At 41.7% G+C, this 27,824-nt stretch overlaps 1 protein-coding gene across 3 annotated transcripts in view; it reads left to right on the forward strand.

Moving 5' to 3' along the window:
- Window positions 1–27,824, forward strand: part of prkcz (protein kinase C, zeta) — a 95,303-nt gene that overhangs the window by 22,846 nt on the left and 44,633 nt on the right. For 2 of the 3 annotated variants that reach the window (XM_015968705.3, XM_070544916.1), the window contains one exon: window positions 14,479–14,564. In XM_015968705.3, the coding sequence (XP_015824191.3) occupies window positions 14,479–14,564 (86 nt within the window). Of the gene's footprint in view, window positions 1–6,380; window positions 7,330–14,478; window positions 14,565–27,824 lie in introns of those variants that run through there. The other variant, XM_015968706.3, reaches the window with a different exon arrangement.

Here is a 27,824-nt window from a genome sequence, read left to right on the forward strand (position 1 = left end):
AGAAACTGCTGACCTGCAGAAAATCAAAAGCCTGAGGGGTGACCATCCTCAGGTGGGTCAGGTGTCACAAACATAAATGTTTTAGTGGTTTTCCTACAGCTGGCTGCAGACAAAAGCCTGACCCGCTCATGTTTTGGGAATTAACCACCGAGGCCTGTGTCCTCTCAGTCCTGGTTTCCTCTCAGCCTATTTTTATTAACTGGGTTAGAAGTAAGACGGCAGTTGTCTTATCTGGACTGAATCGAGGTCATCTCATTCCCGTGTTCGGATGAAGACATTGTTCCTTATGAGCTGATGATTGGAACGTTCTCCAACCAGTGCTTCTCTGATAAACCCCTTTTCCTCCAAATCACCAGGAAGGAACCATTAGAGCTTTAACTCGTTCACTGCCGGCCGTTTCCTGATCAGACTAACGGTAAACTGTCTACCAGCGTTTTGGGCGTTTTACTGTTGTTGAAGAGAACGTTGTGCTTGTGAGTAGGGCTGGGAATCGATTAGTTTTTGTCAGTATCAACGGCATTGCTGATTCTGCCCATCAGTCCAATTCCTGATCAATTCCAGAGTCAGCAGGTGACAACAAACGAATGGTGCACGGCTCCTGCATCATAACCGTCAGTTTCCTTATGATAACTAACCAGCTGTACCGGTATCGTTGGAACCATCTCTCCTGGTGTTCTCCTTCATGCTGCTGTGAACGCCCTGTAGCTGGAGCTCATGCGGAGTGGGAAACATCTCGCCACAGGTCTGACCTTTGTCGCCGGAGCCTGCTAGTGTGGAGGTGTGTATGTAAGGCTAATGACGCTAACATGCTAGGCAGTGTTAGCTGATTAGCTACCTGCAGTATTAACAGGAGAGGACGTGCGAGCGCTGCTGCAGCGGCTCCACACACATCAGTAACTACGGATAAGGTTTAGCGTGTTTTGAGCCCAAAGGCTTTTGTGGTCCATAACGCTTCCTCCCTTTATGAAATATCTACTGTGCAGTTTTTGCACCATGACACGGTTTCTATGGGAACCAGACCTTCAGGGATCCGTGACTCTGAGGCGTTGAGCTCCTGGCCTGAATGAGTGGAGTGACTTTCACGTTTTCCGAGCGGATCTCCTCTACCGCTGCTGTCGACCTCCTCCTGTAGAGCAGCTGGAGAGGGAGTTGTGTGCTTGTCCTGCAACCGCGTTAGCTAGCCGGAACACCGATGCTCAGCAGGCTAATCCACAAAAGGCCGGTGTCCCAGAGCTCCCACTGAGCCTACGCTCCAGCCAGCACAGCGGGGGGTTGGACTTCTACTAACTGTACTGACCTTGTTTCAGACTCCTCCCCTGAGGCACTCCCTCTATCTTAGTCCGTTATACCCCCCCCCCCCCAGTCACTCGGTGCCCTTGCTTTCCAATAACACCGCTCTCTCCTGCCACCACAGCTTTTGTGTGAGTCTGCACGTCTCTGCTGGCTGAACAGCTCTGGTGGTAATCTGAATCTGAAGGGAAAGCTTCATGAAAAAGTGCTGCAATCTTATATAATCCAGCAGATTGCTGCTGCTCCACCCGGTCAGACACGAGTCAGCGGGAAGGGTTCTGGTGTTTGTGTTTTGGGTGGGTTTGCTGCTCGTTCCGAGTCCAACAGAACCGTGAAATGTAAGCTCTGTTTCACATGCATCGTTGGAACGGCGAGGAGAAGAGCTGCAGCGTCTCCGACTCGGTCAGAACTGGAATCTGAGCAGCAGTTAAATTAGACTTTCTGTGAAAATGGGCGACAGATCTGATGTTCTGACCCGTGTCCAGCCAGATCAGAACCATAATGGTTGATGATGTGGACCAGCAGCTGAACAGAGTTTCTAGCTTCAGGAAATCATCAAACCTCTAGGTAAACTGGCCAATCAGCATGCAGCTCATGTAATATTTATGTCCTGGCCAAGTGGGCGGGGCAAACCATTGTAGGGCTTTATAATGGGATTGCTTTGGGTTGTTGATCAGTAGCTGCGTCATTGTAGAGCCTCAGAAAGTTTCCTGTAGTTCTGGATCTGGTTTAGGTCTGTCACCAGCTCTGTGTGAACCCAGACCATCGCTGCACCCCACAGAGCAGCAGGTACCTCCCGCCAACAGCTGCTGCAGAACACCTTTACAGAGTCGTACGACCCGAGTGTGTTTAGGGTTCTCTCCTCCGGGCCGAGTCTGCTCCTGGAAACGATAAAGTGTAAATGTTGTGAAGGTCGCTGTGATAACGGAGAACTCCTCGTCACTGTTGAGGAATCTTGAAAATGCTTTCCACAACCTCCCTGCTGCTGCAGCAGCGGCTAGAGGCCGTCTCAGACCCGAGCGTGTGTGTGTGTGTGTGTGTGTGTGTGTGTGGGGGGGGTTACAGGCGTTAATCCTGCCAGTAAGCACACGCACCTTTTCAGCCTGCCCCTGCGGGTCTAGCAGGGTTCTGGTGGTGGTCCGGTGGGTCAGGACGCTGTGATGATGTAACGAGCAGTGCTGTTCAGTAACAGGAGGCTCATGTCATTAAACGTAGAACCGGTCCAAACGGGCCCAGAGTTCTGGTACGGTTGGCTCTTTGCAGCATCCCAGCTCCAACAAACACAAACGGTAAATGTAGCGGACCATGAAGAAGTAATACCTTATTATGGGATGTAGGCTAGGCTGGCATCTACATGGCATAAATGTGTGAGAAGTGTGAGACTTAGACAGAACTGTGAGACCGGACAGCAGCTCAGCAGGTTGAGGGGTTGCAGGCAGTGTTGCCAACTCAGCGACTTTGTCACTGTTCCTAACGACTTTCTGACCCCCCTCAACGACTTTTTTTCCCAAAAAGCGCCTAGCGACAAACTTAGCGACATTTCTCAGGACCCGTTGCTACTTTCTGTAGAACTTTCATGTAGATATTCCACACAGATTAGCAACAAGAAACCGTTTGCACTCTGAACCGTTCTTCCGGGAGTAAGGAAAGAGAACGATAATCTGCACGTGTGCACGAGGACTGACCAATCATAAACCGTTTTCGGCCGGGCCGATTCGCTGAAGACAGAGTACAGCTGCAGAGCTGGAGACCGCCGATTTACGTCTGCTGCTTTCATATTGCTGCAGGCTCACGCTTCTACTAGAGACGGCGCGGGCGTCAACCTGCCATCTCTGGTTCTGCAGCCGTCAGACACTTTGGTTTTTCCTGCATTTGGCAAATACAGGTGGCGCCAGCGCTCGGCAGCGTCGCCTCTGTCAGTGCGCCCCAGGGCAGCTGTGGCTACATCGTAGCTCATCCCCACCAGTGTGTGAATGGGTGAATGAGTGATTGTGTTGTAAAGCACCTTGGCGGGTTTCATGACTCTAGAAGGCGCTATATCAAATACAGACCATTTACCATTTACCATGTATTAGAAGCACCCTGTTGAGCTAATACATCCACGTGTGTTCTTGTCTACACCTGGATTTGGGGATCCTCTGCCATTCCTCCTTGCAGGTCCTCTCCAGTTCTGTCAGGTTGGATGGTGAACGTTAGTGGACAGCCATTTTTATGTCTCCAGAGATGCTCATTTGGGTTTAAGTCAGGCCTCTGGCTGGGCCATTCAAGAGCAGTCACAGGGTTGCTGTGAAGCCACTCCTTCGTTATTTTAGCTGTGTGCTTAGGGTCTTTGTCTTGTTGAGGTCCTGAGCATCCTGGAGAAGTTTTTTGTCCAGGATGTCCCTGTACTTGGCCACATTCATCGTTCCCTCGATTGCAACCTCTTTCTGTAGCTGAAAAACACCCCCACAGCATGATGCTGCCACTGCCATGCTTCACTGTGGGGACTGTGTTAGACAAGTGAGGAGCAGTGCCTGGTTTTCTCCACAGATACCGCTTAGAATTAGACAAAAAAGTTCTATCTATATCTCCTCAGACCAGGGAATCTTATTTCTCACGTCTCGGGGTCCTTCAGGTGTCTTTTAGCAAACTCCATGTGGGCTTTCATGTGTCTTGCACTGAGGAGAGGTTTCCGGTTGATTTGCTGGAGTTTTTGACAGTTAAAATATTGAGCCCACATTTTCAAAGTTAACACACATTTCTGTCAACAACGGTACGTTTTGCATCTTTACTGTTCCCCTGCTTCAGCCCTCTCCCCCCTCCCCCTGCTTCAGCCCTCTCCCCCCTCCCCCTGCTTCAGCCTCTCCCCCCTCCCCCTGCTTCAGCCCTCTCCCCCCTCCCCCTGCTTCAGCCCTCTCCCCCCTCCCCCTGCTTCAGCCTCTCCCCCCTCCCCCTGCTTCAGCCCTCTCCCCCCTCCCCCTGCTTCAGCCCTCTCCCCCCCTCCCCCTGCTTCAGCCCTCTCCCCCCTCCCCCTGCTTCAGCCCTCTCCCCCCTCCCCCTGCTTCAGCCCTCTCCCCCCTCCCCCTGCTTCAGCCCTCTCCCCCCTCCCTCTGCTTCAGCCCTCTCCCCCTCCCCCTGCTTCAGCCCTCTCCCCCCTCCCCCTGCTTCAGCCCTCTCCCCCCTCCCTCTGCTTCAGCCTCTCCCCCCTCCCCCTGCTTCAGCCCTCTCCCCCCTCCCCCTGCTTCAGCCCTCTTCCCCCTCCCCCTGCTTCAGCCCTCTCCCCCCTCCCCCTGCTTCAGCCCTCTCCCCCCTCCCCCTGCTTCAGCCCTCTCCCCCCTCCCCCTGCTTCAGCCCTCTCCCCCCTCCCCCTGCTTCAGCCCTCTCCCCCCTCCCTCTGCTTCAGCCCTCTCCCCCTCCCCCTGCTTCAGCCCTCTCCCCCCTCCCCCTGCTTCAGCCCTCTCCCCCCTCCCTCTGCTTCAGCCTCTCCCCCCTCCCCCTGCTTCAGCCCTCTCCCCCCTCCCCCTGCTTCAGCCCTCTTCCCCCTCCCCCTGCTTCAGCCCTCTCCCCCCTCCCCCTGCTTAGCGCCACAAACTCACTGATGCGCCTGCAGCCTCTCGGAGTTCCTGCTGCTCTAAACATTAAAATAATTATTTAATTTTCTGTTCCTCACTTCTGATTACCTTCAATGGTGTCTGTTTGTTGCAACCAGCAGGTACAAAAACTAACTTGTTTTTATTTGACTATTTTTCTGTCCTGCCTGTTTATTATCTTCCTGCATCTCCTCTCAATCCTAAAGAGAAACTGCTACCTGGGTTCATATATATTCACCTCATGAGTTACCTTTGAACTGCAGTTCTAAAAGATCTACCGACCGCTAAAACAGCGGAGTGCTCGCCGGCCACATCAGTGAGGTGCGTCACCGAGGACAAAACAGGTGATGCGCCCCACTCGGCAGCAGCGAAACGCATCAGGCACAAATAAGACAGAAAACATGGAAGGAAAGCCGACATGAACGATCGCGTGTTAAATTAGTTTTAGAGGTGGCGAAACTTTGAGAATGTTACTGTGGCCGTGCTCAGGACGCACCTGTCTGGAGCGCATCAACCGTCAGAGCTCTGCGCCTCTCGGCTCTAAATAATCCCCGGAGAGTCCACGTAATGTAATATAAGTAGATCCAGAATCGTGTTCGGGCTCCCCCGGGTGTGTTGGGGGCTTTCAGGGGAGCTTCATCCTTTGGGGTGAGCCGGGATCCCTTTAGCTCACCCGTAATTCGAACCCTGCGTATCGCGAGAGTTGCCGGATCCTAGCAGACAGTTGCCAGAACGGTCCTTTCAAAATAAGACAGTTCCCGGATCTTGTTCCGGTAAGATCCGGCTCAAATGAAGCCCTGGTTCTGGTCATCCCAAACGTCTTCCATGTAAGGATTATGGAGGCCACTGTGGAACCTCAACTGCAGCAGAGATGTTGTTGTAACCTTGGCCTGACCTGTCTCTGAGCCCTGCAGGCACTTCCTTTCACCTCATGACTGTCTTTTCTCTGTAAGCTGCAGAAATCAGCAAGAGAGTCTAGAAACAGAACTTAGAACCGCTTCTCTGCGTCACTGAACTATGATCACGTCAGGTAAATAAGAAAAGCCAAACATTTACTGTTTTCAGCGTGAACATAGACCGATCGGGTCGTCCTGGTCGTATAACTGTTCTGGCTGGCTCAGAGCTGGTTCTGATGGACCCAGAGCTGGTTCTGATGGACCCAGAGCAACTACAAGCAAGACCGCCTTAATAGTGTTCAGAGCACAAACTAAAGAATAACAGAGACGTGTCACAACTCCACACCTGAGTTCAGCCTTCCGGTGGGACACCACAGTAGGGTCATGATGTAGAATAATAACACGTTTAATTCATCAGGTCCTCTAAACACTCAGAACAGTCCAGATCTAACAGGCAGAAAAGTGGACTTTAAAACTGTTTAAACCGAGTCTTGAGAGGAGTTGTGAAGGTGGAGAGGTCAGCAGGTGTGGAGGGCTGGGCTGTGGGAGGGTGGGGGCAGCAGTGGAGAGAGCTGCGTCTCCCCAGGCTCGGAGCTTGGTCCTAGTGGTGGAGCAGGTGTGGGTTAGGAGATGCTGGATGTGTTGAAGGGTGGTGAGGGACTTGGATGTGATACCGTAGAAGATGCTGTTGTATTAGTGGGTTTGTGATGTAATTAAGGCATGAAAAGGGTTTGAAGGACAGAAACATAAAGGGAAGGACAAAAACGGGTATCCAGAGCACCTCCTCCATCAATGCACCCCACCCCCATGGGGGTGGCTACTGAGCCTCTCTGCCCCGAGGCCTTTCAGCTGGTCAAGGTGGCCCCGACTACAAGCAAGCAAGAAAAATGAAAGATTTAAGCAAAATAAATCTAAAGATGACTCCGTGTGACCTCAGTTCACCACACAGACGCCAGACACAGGAAACAAGCCCGTATATTCCAAAGTGGATCATGCTTCATCTCCATATTCCCATCAGCATCACATCTAGTATAAATAGGACAGCATGACACTACCTGTCACATGCTGCCTTTAAGTGACGCATAGCAGCGTGCCGCTCTGGAAAAGTGCTCCAATAGCATCTTCAGACGGGGTTAGGTGTCCAGGATGTTCTCCAGCAGCACTAAAAATAGTGCTCAAGCTTCATATTTGGGTTAAAAGGTGTGATGTGGAGAGATGCTGCTGCTGAATTCAGGGACACTTCCGCCCTCTGGTGGCCGGGAGCTGAAACTGCAGCATGAGTTCAGTTAAACCCTCAGTCATGTGGTTCTGATGTTAGGGGAACAGTCTTTGCAGATCATTTAGACAATGTTCACGTATGTTTGAGCACACTGAGGAGTTTTAGCTGGAGCGTGTGTGACGGGTAGCTGAGGAGGAGCAGCAGCTGGAGACGAGGCAGAGGAGGAGGAGGAGAGCGAAAGAAAGAGAAAATCTGCTGGATGAGGAGATTGGTGTGAGAGCCAGAGCATGAAGGAGCAGTGGACGCTCAAGAGGAGGGATGCTGCTCACGCTGCTCTTCTACCTTCGAGTCAAAGGTATCGAGCATGAGGTTCTGATGGAGTCGGGTCATCTGAGTTCATGGAGCTGGGAAGGGAAAGATATGGAGACCGAGTTGGTCCCAGGTGGATCTCTCTGCCGGTCAGGGAGGGAAATCATTTTACCTGCTGGAGGAGATGCATTCATCATACTGCTGCAGCTAAAGGATGCTAATGAAGTGTTGCTGTTATTTCTCTAGAGAGAGTCTAACATGGTAAATATAATGTAATGTAATGTACTGTAATATAATGTAATATTATGTAATGTAATATAATATAATATATAATATAATTTAATGTACTGTAATTAGTGTAATGTAGTGTAATATAATATAATGTAATATAATATGTATATAATATAATATAATATAATATAATTTAATGTACTGTAATGTAGTGTAATATAATATAATGTAATATAATATGTATATAATATAATATAATATATAATATAATTTAATGTACTGTAGTGTAGTGTAATATAATAATATAATGTGATATAATATGATATAATGTAATATAATAATATAATGTAATGCACTGTAGTGTAATGTAATGTAATAATATAATGTAATATAATATAATGTAATGTAATATAATATGTATATAATATAATATAATATATAATATAATTTAATGTACTGTAGTGTAGTGTAATATAATAATATAATGTAATATAATATGATATAATGTAATATAATAATATAATGTAATGCACTGACTGTAGTGTAATGTAATGTAATAATATAATGTAATATAATATAATGTAATGTAATATAATATGATATAATGTAATATAATATTTAATATAATTTAATGTAGTGTAGTGTAATATAATAATATAATGTAATATAATATGATATAATGTAATATAATAATATAATGTAATGCACTGTAGTGTAATGTAATATAATAATATAATGTAATATAATATAATGTAATGTAACATAATATGATATAATGTAATATAATAATATAATGTAATGTAATAATATAATGTAATATAATATAATGTAATGTAATATGATATAATGTAATACAATAATATAATGTAATGTACTGTAGTCTAGTGTAATATAATGTAGTGTAATGTAATATAATATAATGTAATGTAGTGTAGTGTAGTATAATATAATGCAGTGTAATATAATGTAATGTAATTTACTGTAGTGTAGTGTAATATAATGTCATGTAATATAATATAATATAATATAATATAATGTAATGTAGTGTAGTGTAATATAATATAATGTAATGTAATATAATATGATATAATGTAATATAATAATATAATGTAATGTAATAATATAATGTAATATAATATAATGTAATGTAATATAATATGATATAATGTAATATAATAATATAATGTAATGTACTGTAGTGTAGTGTAATATAATGTCATGTAATGTAATATAATATAATATAATATAATATAATGTAGTGTAGTGTAGTATAATATAATGCAGTGTAATATAATGTAATGTAATTTACTGTAGTGTAGTGTAATATAATGTCATGTAATATAATATAATTTAATATAATGTAATGTAGTATAGTGTAATATAATATAATGTAGTGTAGTGTAATATAATATAATGTAATGTAGTGTAGTGTAATATAATATAATGTAATGTAGTGTAGTGTAATATAATATAATGTAGTGTAATATAATAATGATTTATTTTCTCTCATGAGTTCAGTAACCTGTAGTTAAGCAGCAACCCTAACTCAGCTGACGTGAACCATTTGGACTTTTTAACTGATTAGAGACGGAGTCACAGATCAATCCTCCTCATGACGGCGACCATCAGCTCCTCTGGTTTGTTTATAGTTTCCTGTTTCTGCCTCCAGCCATCAGACAGAAGGAGTTTTTGGTGAGAAAAACTGAGATTATTTGTAACTTTAGCGTCGTTAGCGTGTGCAGTGGCTCACTATTAGTGTGAGCTCCAGACACTAACACAATAGAGCAGCTTCCTTGTTCTTCTACCTCTGTCTGACTTTGTCCTGATGTCATAAAACTCTATTTCTAACTTTTATTTGTTGCTAACTTCATTTCAGCTTTATGAGGCATAATAAATAATGAACAGTGTTGTCATGTTTTAAACTTACAAAGGCTGTTTGGTGGCTGTAATGTAATAGAGTAGTAATAAACTACAGTACTGGTAATCATATTTATGCTAATTATGTTAGCATCAGTAGGTAATAATCTGAAATGTTTAATCAAGCAGCTCTAGATGAAACTTGGACAACAGGTTCCTCTATAGAAGCTCCTTTTATAGAAGGTGGGGTCAAAGGTTACATGTTTGTCCTGCTTCAGGGTGACTTTCTTCTTTATGCATCATAATCTAGATCAGAATCCTAGTTTTAAGCCGTAGTCTGGATGTTAATCTTGTTCTGGATGTATTTCTGCAGAGGATTCTGGGTAATTCTGCTCCTGCATGTTCACGTTAGCAGATTTCTGATCATGTGATGGTCGTTTTCTGCCTGGTTATTCTGGTTACCCTGGTTACCCTGGTTACCCTGGTTACCCTGGTTATTCTGGTTACCCTGGTTACCCTGGTTATCCTGGTTATCCTGGTTACCCTGGTTATCCTGGTTATCCTGGTTACTCTGGTTATCCTGGTTATCCTGGTTATCCTGGTTATCCTGGTTTCTGAGAGTTGAAAACATAAAACCAGGATGCTGGTGTAGATGACCTCACGACTACCAGTCCAGATGAGCTGTATGATCTAACTGGTGCTTTAACTACAGATTTAGTAAAGACTGCAGGTTTAACTCGATTCAATAGAAGAACCGTGTTGAATTTCTCATCTTTTGTACGTTCTTGCTGTGTTTGTCTTCTTATTCCATTTTTGGTTCTTTTTTAAACACAGAAAAGGTTTTTCTTTACCTTGCTGCCGTTTCGTTCGCGGCTGCAAACATCCTGAGAGCTGACGCTGATGGTAGCGTCACTTCCTACTGCGTTTACCCGCGGGCAGCAGAGGACGTTGTCACCCTCTGCTGCCCGCGGAGTAGGAACCGGAGTAGGAACCGGAGCAGGAACCGGAGCAGGAACCGGAGTAGGAACCGGAGTAGGAACCGGAGCAGGAACCGGAGCAGGAACCGGAGTAGGAACCGGAGTATGAACCGGAGCAGGAACCGGAGTAGGAACCGGAGCAGGAACCGGAGTAGGAACCGGAGTAGGAACCGGAGTAGGAAGTGACGCCACCATCAGCGTCAGCTCTCAGGATGTTTGCAGCCGCGAACGAAACGTCAGCAAGGTAAAGATAAACCTTTTCTGTGTTGAATTAACACAAAACAACAACAACAACGTCTTCAGATCTATTTATGTTTTTCTTTTCATTATTTTCTGCAAATGTCAACAAAAAGATTCATTTTTCTTATTTCAAAACGTAATAATAGAACCAAAATGGCTGTTTTGGTAAAATGGCAGCAACCCTCTTATAGTAGAATGTTACAGGGGAGAGAAAATAAGACTTCATTCTCAGGAAAAAGTCACAATCCAGATTATAATCTCAGATTTCTGATAACATCACAGAAATCTGAGGAGAAAGACATTTATTTATAATGACCCTAATCGCTTTCCGTAGCTTTTCTCAGCCATTACACCATCTCTCTTCCAAAGCTCCGATAACCGTCATGGCTCTAAACCGGTCACATGGGCTGAGGGCTTCCTGGTTTAGGATCAGCTGGAGCATGCAGGGTCGTGGTCCTGAGGACCAGGACGGGACCCCACTGAGCTACTTCAGGTTTATAATCTGGAATATTGACGAGCTGCGATCCTGAGGTTCCTGCAGCGGTTACAGGTGTGCAGGACGCTCTCGGGACCGGGGCATTTATAGCTGATGTTTACATCTCTGCCCACTTTCCTGGCGCTGTGGTCTGGATGAGGTGGTGATGGATCTGTTACCATGGTGTCACCTTCAGGTCTGACTCACCGGCGCGTGATGCTGAGTCGTCTGCAGTCCCAACATCCCACGCATCGGTGTGTATGGCTGCCACACTGAGCAGCAGTCCTCCTACGGTTTCCGCCTCAGAAAACCCAGATGCTCCTGAAAATCCGCCTAAATCCAGCTCTAATCCCAACGTTCCGACATGATTTCATGCTCTCGGTCCTACGTCCTTATCAGGGCCACTCTGATTAGAGGACGACTGAACTAATAGTTAGTCTCGCTGTCTTCAGCATCCTTTATCACACGTGTAATTGTGCCGGGCTCATTGTACGGATCGTTCATCGGGTCTGGACATCAATAAGTTTCATTTATGGAAAAGTCCTGCAAGAAGGAACCAGTAAACATTTCTGGTGTCCTGATAAAACGAACGGCTTCTCCACCAGTTAATCTGGAACAGATTACAGCAGCAGCCCGACTCATGGAGCTGATGCTTGTTTTGATGTAATTGAAGAATTTGAAGGAAGGGTGGATGGAGTTGGCAGCAGCACAGCTGGGAGCGCAGGGACAATGTCTGGAAGTGAGTCAAGTCTTTGTAAATGTCCTGTCTTAATAGATGTGGTAGTACCACCCTGTGGTCCTGCCGCTCCGCTCCGGTCCGCTCCGGTCCAGTCCGGGTTTAACCTGCACAACACCAGCAACAGCCTGCTTGCTCCTCTCTGATCCCGCTACAGAAAACATGGCTGCTCTCTGCGCTTTGGCTCTGGCGTCTGGAGGTGTAGTATTTAAATCTGTTCACCCATCCCAGAGCTCCTCCTGTGTGTGTGTGTGTGTGTGTGTGTGTGTGTGTGTGTGTGTGTGTGTGTGTGTGTGTGTGTGTGTGTGTTGGGGTCTCCTGGAGCAGGTAAACAGCGGCGTTCCTTACCTGCTCCAGGTGAGGGTGGATCTGCACACCGAACCAGAACATCGGGGGGATCCTTCGTTCTAGGGAAGTTGTTATTATGGGATGTGTTACAGATCACCTTGTGTGCAAGTGTGTTTCTGTGTGAACACTTTTAATCACTCCTATTTCACCCATCATAGAACAGCCTCTGCTCAGAGAAATAGATATTGTATCTCAGGATTGACGTGCTAACAGCTAGTGTGTTGCAGGTGTCCTAAAGCAGCTTGACTGTGTAGTTGGTTTTATGAAGGCACCCAGCTTTAGTGGCAGAATAAGCTTCTGGTACAAAGAGTTTATTTTTGGTATTTTTGTCACAACTCAGGATAAAAGTATAAATATTTCAACGTGAAACAGCTGTTCTGAACATCAGCATCTGGGTCCTTTTACCCACCAGCACAAGGGAGCAGATTTGGGGTAACCATGGAGACGCAGCAGTGATTTTGACAGTCACTTAACAGGATTAGAAGGAGCTTTTTGTTTCTCCACTCCCGAGTTAGACACTCAGAAGGACGGACGTTGGTGAAAGTCAGAGGAATGTTCTCCCCAAACCCCAGAAATGTGAGTGTAGTTCATGCCTCCATCAGATGGGACCTTCAGGGTGTCATTAGACCAGTCTGTTACTGGTTTCCTGTCACAATATTGTCCTCACATCTCAGCCCAAAGCTTGTGAAAAGGGTCTGATGAGGCGTTTAAATCCTTGTCTACAGTCACAGATCAAAGTTCTGGCTTCACAAGCATCACTCCACATCTCTGGGATGAATTTGTCATGTTTCACATTCGGACAGCAGCCAAAGGCAGAGTCGAGGATAAATAATCCGCTCTAGGATTAAATATGGTGAACTCCTCTGATAAAAATCCTCCCCGGGGTGTCCAGACTCAGGCGCTCCAGTGAGTCGTGGAGGATGGCTGCTTATACTGAGCCAGGATTCTCTGGAGGTTTCTTCCTGTTAAAAGGGAGTTTTCCTCTCCACTGTCGCTGCATGCTTGCTTAGTATGAGGATTGCTGTAAAGACTCTGACACTAGTCAGTGACTCGATACGACCTGCTGGGTTCCTTATATAGGAAACGTGTTACTGACTGGCTCAATGACCTGACCTGTATTGTTTACTGTGTGAAGGTCCTCGAGACGACATGACTTGGCGCTTTAGAAATAAACTGAACTGAATGGTCAGCATGTTAACTCAACCATAACCCCTTGAATTCTGAACCGATTGATACGTTTTTTCGCTGCAAACGTCACCCGTGTACTCTGATGCAGGACTGATGTTTGAGCGTTTTAATGGTAGTGGGTTCGCTGTGGGGACGTCTGACTCTTGTCCAGAGCTTAGTGTCAAAACTTACAGAAAAAATGGGTCAAACAACGAGAATCTAAATATTTAAAAACCAGTTCCTACAGCAGGTGTGTGAGATCTATGGCAGGTATTTTAAAAAACACACGTAATAAATGAGGCCCGTCATCCTAAAGTGGTTGCAGAACTGAACTCGGATCAGTTTAGTGGATCAGAAGGTGTGAGGACGACCTGGTCCAGACAGAGAAGGAGAATCCAAATGATGCAGAATTATGAAACTTTGTGACTAAACTACAAGAAAAGCTTCACATTTATGAAGTGTTTACAAAGATTATCTCCAAAACCAGCGTCTTCTTTTAGTTTTTGTGCCTAACCAGAAACAATAAACCTGCAGATGGAGGGGCTTGGTGAGGATGGAGAGCGGTCAGGTGACCCGTTAGCAGCAGCAGGTGTTTGGTGTGGTTTTATTAGAATAAACTGCTTTTTGGCTCAGAACAACAAGGCTGTTAGTAAATAAGTAAACAGCTCAGAAGAACAGAGCTCTGGACCGACTTGTCTGTTCACTCGGACCCAAAAGCTGGTGTCCACGTGTTGGGACACATGGAGCGCTAACTGGTTCCAGCCTGTCTCCTAGAAACAGGATTTGTGAGCACCGTGTCCCGGTTCTCCTCCACAGGTAAACGTGTCGCGGCGCTTTTAGGAACGTTTGGGGTTTAAATAAAGTTCTTAAAACTGACCAGAAAAATAAATAAAGTAACTATGACTAGCTTCATATGTCCATCCTACTGTGTTTTATCTGAAACCTGCTCGTTACCATGGTGATTAAGTCAGGTGGTGGCGACACTGGTTCTCTTCTGGAACCGTGGCGAGAGTCAGAAGCGGCTCGTTGATGCAGTTTAAATCCGACCGTGTGGTCGTCCTCCCCAGGATCTCTTCCATCGTTTGCTTGTCCTTCTAGATCCCCCCCCCCCCCCCCACCCCCACCGTCCTGCTGCTGCTAACTACGCCTTCTTCTCTCTTCTAGAATCAATCTATCGGCGCGGGGCCAGAAGATGGAGGAAGCTCTACCGAGCCAGCGGACACCTCTTCCAGGCCAAACGCTTTAACAGGGTGAGCTTCTCACAGACACCCAGCCTCATCCTTCTGCTGCGGTGGGCTGGACTTGAGTTCCTCGTGGTCCGCTCTCATCCTGCTGTCTAAGCGGTGCTGCTCTACATGAACACAGAAGTCGTCTCTGTTGGGTCTGCAGAGACCGCCTCTGAACCACAACTACCACACGCCAACAAAGGGCTAGAACAGCAGATGACGTCTCCCAGAACTTGTTTTTGTTCGTCTGAGTGTTTGTTATGGTTTCATGGTGGCTTTGGTGTTGATGATTGCTTTAGAGGAGTTAAAGATGGCTGCCCGATCCGATCAGTAGGAGCACACCTCTGATGTTCTAGTAGCCTAGAGTTGTCCCAGCTCTGTATTCCTGGATGAACCGCGTCCGTGGCAGCATCAGGGTGGCGGATAGCATCTGGTGGCGTAGAAGCATCAACACGCCGCTTAAAGGAGCGCGGACGTGTGCAGGAAACCAGGTTCTTCAGTAAATCTGGACCTCTGTGTCTGATTTGAGCTCCGTTTCATTTCTCAACACGAATGTTTTGAAGGTTCGTCTGAGAGGAGGCTCTGATTGAATACTTCCAGGTCTTAATGACGCGTTTCTGCTCCTGAGGAGCGTGCAGGTTCTGGTTTTAGTCTCAGTCTGACCCAGAAGGTCCTGAACAAGCTGCAGGTAAATAATAAATCACGTATATGGATACATAATTCATACTGACCCGGTTCTGATCCGTTACATTCCTGATCTCCACCTTCTCCTCCTGATGTTGTGAGCTTGGTGAGGAGAAGAGATCTGGTTCTGGTTCTGCTGGGTCACGGCTTCATGTGTGTTAAATGTCTTCGATGCGCTCCGGCTCCGGACAGAACCAGAGCGTTCCTCAGCTCGTCACCGACAGCTCCTCCGTGTTTAGTGAGATCAAATCCTTCTGCCGGCTGGAAGAGGAGCTGAGGAGTTCTGTCGGTCGCCTGCTGCTGATAAACGGGAATTCTGGGAGAGAGAATCCGATGTGACCGTTTCTGCTGAGGTGAAACCTTCACCGGGTCCGACTCCTGGTGGAGAACGTTCCGGTCTCAAAGGAAAACATCCCATTATTATTTATATACAGTGAATAGAAACGTTTGGCCTGTTTTAGTGTGTGGAACTCAGATATTTATATTTATTTTCTTTTATTCCTGCTTTTGGTTCCAGTTTGAACTGGTCTGATATTTTCTGAGGCTGTTTGTTGTTTTTTGAGCTGAACTGGGTTTGTTTGGTCTCTGAGTGAACGTGAGGAACGTTTCTGACGCTGGAGGGAAAAAAAAACCTTTTCAAGCTTCTAATGAATGAAAGTTAAACGAGGCGTCTGATTCTGGGATGTCTCTGTTCGCTGCTGCTGCCAGAGTCCTGGTTGGTCCATGATGCGGCTTCAGAATATAAACGAGACCAGGAGAAGTGGGTCAGACCCCCCCCCCCCCCCCCCCCCCCCACACACACACACACACATTCTCTCTTGATTTCCAGTTTATATGAAAGAAAAGTGCTAAAGAACAATAAAAAACGAAATCTTAAGAAGGACTCCTAATCGTGTTGAGAAGATCATCTAAATAACTCTAACTATGTGTCCCTCCAGTGTCCGTGAGGGCGAGCGAGGGTGGGTAGCGTTCCGCCGACGGCCGTCATGGTGATGGGGGGGCTGAGCGGCAGCGCCTTACTGACTTTCGGGGGGGGGGGGGGGGGGGGGGTCGTTGCTGGAAGACGAGATGAACGGCTCTAATCGTTCACGTTGAAAACATGTTGGAAAGACTGGATTTGTTCATGAGCGTGACATCACTCATTTTTACTACGGCAGCTCAGGAGGGACACATCAAGCTCCGACTTTAAAGTTCGTTTTAAAACTAAAGATTTTAGTCCTTTTAAGACGAAAGCAGAGCAACTCCTGACTTTGAGTTTGTGATAAATAAAACCACTTAAACAGCATCAGTAAAACAAATAAAATATCAAAGCACAAAATGTTTCATTAGTATAAAAACGTTGATAAATCTCCTGGTTTGTTGGGATTTCTGAATCAGGTCTGTAAAACACCAGCAGGAGCGTCGAGTTAAACAGAAGGTTTTATAGTTTGGAACATTCTGCGTGAGTAAAAAAGCTGCTTTTAAAACGTGGTTTTAGTTCGTGACTGCAGGAAACTGTTTCTTTGCTCTGATTCGATTCCTTCTTCAGTTGGTGAATGGTGCAGGATGCTTGTCCTTATGATGTTAGAGTTTCTAGGCTCCGATACTTTCTGTAAATCTGCTGGGATTAAAGATTTACTCGGTCAGTTTCTGCTCACCCTGCAGCAGCAGCAGGACTCAGGGCGTGTTTTAAAGTTAGAATATGGAACATTTTAATTATATTTAAAAATGTAATACCTCCGCGGGGCGTTCACATGTGTCCAGAGTAATGTAGTTTATCCTTTTAAAGCTTTATTTAAAGATAATTAATCACATTTTTATTCTGTCGGCACACACTGTTTATGTTTACATCTACCAGCCACTAGAGGGCCCCGTTGTGCTAAAAAGTCCTCTCAGCGGGGTGAGGTTGGGACTTGACAAGACAAGCAGCTGATTCTGAGCCCAGAAGATGTTCTGACGGTAAAAACTGCTGTAAAATAAACGTGTTAGTAGAAACGAGTCCTTATCCTGTACGGGTTGTCTCTGAACGTGGTGCTGGAACGTGTCAGCAGCGAACCAACATCCCAGCGGCTGGACACTAGTCCTGCTGTTGCAGTACCACCTCTGACCACCAGAGCGCGCCAGAGGGCCCTTGTTCCATAGTCAACCTTTAAGGACTCAATAGGCAGGAAGTGATCATTCAGAGGGAAGCAGCCTGGATGACTAATGTGGATCAGGGTCTTATTCAGTGCTGGATGGTGACTTATTTTTTTGGTGGGGCTGAACTTAACAGGTGTTGAGATATTACATGTAAATATGAAATCTCACTCTGATTGGTTCATGAATGTTTAGTCAGAAGACTTTAGTTTCTTTGACTTATTCAGGGACCATGACGGAGTCATGAATATGTTATAAACATGATTCTAATTCTGTTGGGTTGTACCTGACAGATGCTGGAATGTGAGCTCGCTGTTTTAGCTAAACCTTTAAGTGTTAAGCTAAAGATTTATTTATCAAACCATCCGGCTCTATTTGTGCCGGTCTACGCACCCTTGTGTGGAGGTCCCCAAGCGATCCAAGGGGTCAGGAGGTCGAGGTGGACACTGCAGATGTAGCCAGCTCAGAATACAACCCTTCTAGTCTGGGTTATCTTCAGGTGGCGGCAGGAAGCTGGAGTTTCTAAGGCTGTTCAGTGGCTCTTAAGAGCCGTTGTGTCTGAAATCACTCACAAGCGTTGCAGAGCGGCTTTGACCTTGAGGTCAAAAGATAGGATGGTCTCAAAATGCTTGTTCACCCGATTGGCCTGGTCAAGTGAACGGCAAAGACTAGATCGGGAAGTGTTTATAAACTTAGACAAATCAGAATTGAAGATGTTACCAAAACACGACAGAAACCACGCCTTCCCTCAGATATTCAGAGAGGCTAACTCTCAGTGAGAAGGGAACGTTAAACATGAATAATAACCACATGATGTGTGAGTAGACTGATAGATGAGCTGGTTAAACCAACAAACACTGATCCGGTGTAGTTTAAGAGCAGAAACCATTACAGGAAACATATTCATCTGAACCCATCACTGATTAATGCACACGTTATTCACACACTCTGGGACTTAAACATGTTCATTCAACACATTTGATTATTTTAACCAGTAAGGTTGTAAAGTCATTTATGATTCAAGGAAGAGGAACTTTATTCAGATTATTATTATTATTATTCTCATTAAAGTCAATATACAAAACTAAATGACTGAAACCAAAGTGAAACGGGGCAGACAGAAGAAGAACGTGTGTTATGTGCCCCTTTTAACTAAACTAACATGACGACATTTCTGGACTGTCTGGCCAGCACAATTTCAATTTATAAAGAAAAGAAGAGAAAAAAGAGAAAAAACAAAGGAGGACAGGAATATATACACACACACACACGTATACACACATGTATATACACACATACATACACACGTATATACACACACTAATACACACGTATATACACACACTAATACACACGTATATACACACACTAATACACACGTATATACACACACTAATACACACGTATATACACACACTAATACACACGTATACACACATGTATATACACACACTAATACACACACATACATACACACACGTATATACACACACTAATACACACGTATATACACACACTAATACACACGTATATACACACATTAATAGACACGTATATACACACACTAATACACACGTATATACACACACTAATACACACGTATATACACACACTAATACACACGTATATACACACACTAATACACACGTATACACACATGTATATACACACATACATACACACGTATATACACACACTAATACACACGTATATACACACACTAATACACACGTATATACACACACTAATACACACGTATAAACACACACTAATACACACGTATACACACATGTATATACACACACTAATACACACACATACATACACACACGTATATACACACACTAATACACACGTATATACACACACTAATACACACGTATATACACACATTAATAGACACGTATATACACACACTAATACACACGTATATACACACACTAATACACACGTATATACACACACTAATACACACGTATATACACACACTAATACACACGTATATACACACACTAATACACACGTATATACACACACTAATACACACGTATATACACACACTAATACACACGTATATACACACACTAATACACACGTATATACACACACTAATACACACGTATATACACACATATATACACACACTAATACACACGTATATACACACATATATACACACACTAATACACACATATATACACACACTAATACACACGTATATACACACACTAATACACACGTATATACACACACTAATACACACGTATATACACACACTAATACACACGTATATACACACACTAATACACACGTATATACACACACTAATACACACGTATATACACACACTAATACACACGTATATACACACACTAAAACACACGTATATACACACACTGATACACACGTATATACACACACTGATACACACGTATATACACACACTAATACACACGAATATACACACACTAATACACACGTATACACACATGTATATACACACACTAATACACACACATACATACACACACGTATATACACACACTAATACACACGTATATACACACACTAATACACACGTATATACACACATTAATAGACACGTATATACACACACTAATACACACGTATATACACACACTAATACACATGTATATACACACACTAATACATACGTATATACACACACTAATACACACGTATATACACACACTAATACACACGTATATACACACACTAATACACACGTATATACACACACTAATACACACGTATATACACACACTAATACACACGTATACACACATGTATATACACACACGTATATACACACACTAAGACACACACATACATACACACACTAATACACACGTATATACACACACTAATACACACGTATATACACACACTAATACACACGTATATACACACACTAATACACACGTATATACACACACTAATACACACGTATATACACACACTAATACACACGTATATACACACACTAATACACACGTATATACACACACTAATACACACGTATACACACATGTATATACACACACTAATACACACACATACATACACACACGTATATACACACACTAATACACACACATACATACACACACGTATATACACACACTAATACACACGTATATACACACACTAATACACACGTATATACACACACTAATACACACGTATATACACACACTAATACACACGTATATACACACACTAATACACACGTATATACACACACTAATACACACGTATACACACATGTATATACACACACTAATACACACACATACATACACACACGTATATACACACACTAAGACACACACATACATACACACACTAATACACACGTATATACACACACTAATACACACGTATATACACACACTAATACACACGTATATACACACACTAATACACACGTATATACACACACTAATACACACGTATACACACACGTATATACACACACTAATACACACGTATACACACATGTATATACACACAATAATACACACACATACATACACACACGTATATACACACACGTATATACACACGTATATACACACACTAATACACACGTATATACACACACTAATACACACGTATATACACACACTAATACACACGTATATACACACACTAATACACACGTATACACACATGTATATACACACACTAATACACACACATACATACACACACACACACGTATACACACATGTATATACACACACGTATATACACACACGTATATACACACACTAATACACACACATACATACACACATGTATATACACACACTAATACACACACATACATACACACATGTATATACAAACACGTATATACACACACTAATACACACACATACATACACACATGTATATACACACACGTATATACACACACTAATACACACACATACATACACACACGTATACACACATGTATATACACACACTAATATACACACTAATGCATCCATACACACATACATACACACATGTATATACACACATTAATACACACACATACATACACACATGTATATACACACATGTATATACACACATACATACACACATGTATATACACACACTAATACACACACTAATGCATACATACACACATACATAAACACATGTATATACACACACTAATACACACACATGCATACACACATGTATATACACACACGTATATACACACACTAATACACACATACATACACACACGTATACACACATGTATATACACACACTAATACACACACTAATGCATACATACACACATACATACACACATGTATATACACACATTAATACACACACATACATACACACACGTATATACACACACGTTTATACACACACGTATATACACACACATACATACACACACGTATATACACACACATACATACACACACTAATACACACACATACATACACACACTAATACACACACATACATACACACACGTATACACACATGTATATACACACACTAATGCATACATACACACATGTATATACACACACTAATACACACACTAATGCATACATACACACACATACATACACACACGTATATACACACATGTATATACACACACTAATACACACACTAATGCATACATACACACATACATACACACATGTATATACACACACTAATACACACACATACATACACACACGTATATACACACACGTATATACACACACGTATATACACACACTAATACACACACGTATACACACATGTATATACACACATGTATATACACACACTAATACAAACACTAATGCATACATACACACACATACATACACACACGTATATACACACATGTATATACACACACTAATACACACACAAATTTATACATACACACATACATACACACATGTATATGCACACACTAATACACACACATACATACACACACGTATATACACACACGTATATACACACACGTATATACACACACTAATACACACACGTATACACACATGTATATACACACACGTATATACACGCACGTATATACACACACTAATACACACACGTATACACACATGTATATACACACACGTATATACACACACTAATACACACACATACATACACACACGTATACACACATGTATATACACACACTAATACACACACTAATGCATACATATACACACATGTATATACACACATGTATATACACACACTAATGCATACATACACACATACATACACACATGTATATACACACATGTATATACACACACTAATACACACACTAATGCATTCATACACACACATACATACACACATGTATATACACACACTAATACACACACTAATGCATACATACACATATACATACACACATGTATATACACACACTAATACACACACATACATACACACACGTATATACACACACGTATGTATACACACACTAATACACACACGTATACACACATGTATATACACACACGTATATACACGCACGTATATACACACACTAATACACACACGTATACACACATGTATATACACACACGTATATACACACTAATACACACACATACATACACACACGTATACACACATGTATATACACACACGTATATACACACACTAATACACACACACATACATACACACACGTATACACACATGTATATACACACACGTATACACACATGTATATACACACACGTATACACACACGTATATACACACACGTATACACACACGTATATACACGCACGTATATACACACACTAATACACACACTAATACACACACATACATACACACATGTATATACACACACGTATATACACACACTAATACACACACATACATACACACATGTATATACACACACTAATACACACACATACATACACACATGTATATACACACACGTATATACACACACTAATACACACACATACATACACACATGTATATACACACACGTATATACACACACTAATACACACACATACATACACACATGTATATACACACACTAATACACACACATACATACACACATGTATATACACACACGTATATACACACACTAATACACACACATACATACACACATGTATATACACACACGTATATACACACACTAATACACACACATACATACACACACGTATACACACATGTATATACACACACTAATATACACACTAATGCATACATACACACATACATACACACATGTATATACACACATTAATACACACACATACATACACACATGTATATACACACATGTATATACACACACTAATACACACACTAATGCATACATACACACATACATACACACATGTATATACACACACTAATACACACACTAATGCATACATACACACATACATACACACATGTATATACACACACTAATACACACACATGCATACACACATGTATATACACACACGTATATACACACACTAATACACACACTAATGCATACATACACACATACATACACACATGTATATACACACATTAATACACACACATACATACACACACGTATATTCACACACGTATATACACACACATACGTACACACACGTATATACACACACGTATATACACACACTAATACACACACATACATACACACACGTATACACACATGTATATACACACACTAATACACACACTAATGCATACATACACACATACATACACACATGTATATACACACAGGTATATACACACACTAATACACACACTAATGCATACATAAACACATACATACACACATGTATATACACACATGTATATACACACACTAATACACACACTAATGCATACATACACACACATACATACACACACGTATATACACACATGTATATACACACACTAATACACACACTAATGCATACATACACACATACATACACACATGTATATACACACACGTATATACACACACGTATATACACACACTAATACACACACATACATACACACACGTATACACACATGTATATACACACACGTATACACACATGTATATACACACACGTATACACACACGTATATACACACACGTATACACACACGTATATACACGCACGTATATACACACACTAATACACACACTAATACACACACATGCATACACACATGTATATACACACACGTATATACACACACTAATACACACACTAATGCATACATACACACATACATACACACATGTATATACACACATTAATACACACACATACATACACACACGTATATTCACACACGTATATACACACACATACGTACACACACGTATATACACACACGTATATACACACACTAATACACACACATACATACACACACGTATACACACATGTATATACACACACTAATACACACACTAATGCATACATACACACATACATACACACATGTATATACACACAGGTATATACACACACTAATACACACACTAATGCATACATAAACACATACATACACACATGTATATACACACATGTATATACACACACTAATACACACACTAATGCATACATACACACACATACATACACACACGTATATACACACATGTATATACACACACTAATACACACACTAATGCATACATACACACATACATACACACATGTATATACACACACTTATATACACACACGTATATACACACACTAATACACACACATACATACACACACGTATACACACATGTATATACACACACGTATACACACATGTATATACACACACGTATACACACACGTATATACACACACGTATACACACACGTATATACACGCACGTATATACACACACTAATACACACACTAATACACACACATACATACACACATGTATATACACACACGTATATACACACACTAATACACACACATACATACACACATGTATATACACACACTAATACACACACATACATACACACATGTATATACACACACGTATATACACACACTAATACACACACATACATACACACACGTATACACACATGTATATACACACACTAATATACACACTAATGCATACATACACACATACATACACACATGTATATACACACATTAATACACACACATACATACACACATGTATATACACACATGTATATACACACAGTAATACACACACTAATGCATACATACACACATACATACACACATGTATATACACACACTAATACACACACTAATGCATACATACACACATACATACACACATGTATATACACACACTAATACACACACATGCATACACACATGTATATACACACACGTATATACACACACTAATACACACACATACATACACACACGTATACACACATGTATATACACACACTAATACACACACTAATGCATACATACACACATACATACACACATGTATATACACACATTAATACACACACATACATACACACACGTATATTCACACACGTATATACACACACATACGTACACACACGTATATACACACACGTATATACACACACTAATACACACACATACATACACACACGTATACACACATGTATATACACACACTAATACACACACTAATGCATACATACACACATACATACACACATGTATATACACACATGTATATACACACACTAATACACACACTAATGCATACATAAACACATACATACACACATGTATATACACACATGTATATACACACACTAATACACACACTAATGCATACATACACACACATACATACACACACGTATATACACACATGTATATACACACACTAATACACACACTAATGCATACATAAACACATACATACACACATGTATATACACACACTAATACACACACATACATACACACACGTATATACACACACGTATATACACACACGTATATACACACACTAATACACACACGTATACACACATGTATATACACACGTATATACACGCACGTATATACACACACTAATACACACACGTATACACACATGTATATACACACACGTATATACACACACTAATACACACACATACATACACACACGTATACACACATGTATATACACACACGTATATACACACACGTATATACACACACTAATACACACATGTATATACACACACATATATACACACACACATACATACACACACGTATATACACACATGTATATACACACACTAATACACACACTAATGCATACATACACACACTAATACACACACTAATGCATACATACACACATACATACACACATGTATATACACACACTAATACACACACTAATGCATACATACACACACATACATACACACATGTATATACACACATGTATATACACACACTAATGCATACATACACACATACATACACACATGTATATACACACATGTATATACACACACTAATACACACACTAATGCATACATACACACACATACATACACACATGTATATACACACACTAATACACACACATACATACACACACGTATATACACACACGTATATATACACACACGTATACACACATGTATATACACACACGTATATACACGCACGTATATACACACACTAATACACACACGTATACACACATGTATATACACACACGTATATACACACTAATACACACACATACATACACACACGTATACACACATGTATATACACACACGTATATACACACACTAATACACACACATACATACACACACGTATACACACATGTATATACACACACGTATACACACATGTATATACACACACGTATACACACATGTATATACACACATGTATATACACACACGTATATACACGCACGTATATACACACACTAATACACACACGTATATACACACACTAATACACACACATACATACACACACGTATACACACATGTATCTACACACACGTATACACACACTAATACACACACATACATACACACACGTATACACACATGTATATACACACACGTATATACACACACTAATACACACACATACATACACACACGTATACACACATGTATATACACACACGTATACACACATGTATATACACACACGTATACACACACGTATAAACACATGTATATACACACACATATATACACACACTAATACACACACTAATACATACATACACACATACATACACACATGTATATACACACATGTATATACACACACTAATACATACATACACACATACATACACACACGTATACACACATGTATACACACACTAATACATACATACACATATACATACACACACGTATACACACATGTATATACACACACTAATGCACACACTAATGCATACATACACACATACATACACACATGTATATACACTCACTAATACACACACTAATACATACATACACACAT

Source organism: Nothobranchius furzeri, chromosome 15 (assembly GCF_043380555.1).
Source record: "Nothobranchius furzeri strain GRZ-AD chromosome 15, NfurGRZ-RIMD1, whole genome shotgun sequence".
NCBI lineage: Eukaryota > Metazoa > Chordata > Actinopteri > Cyprinodontiformes > Nothobranchiidae > Nothobranchius > Nothobranchius furzeri.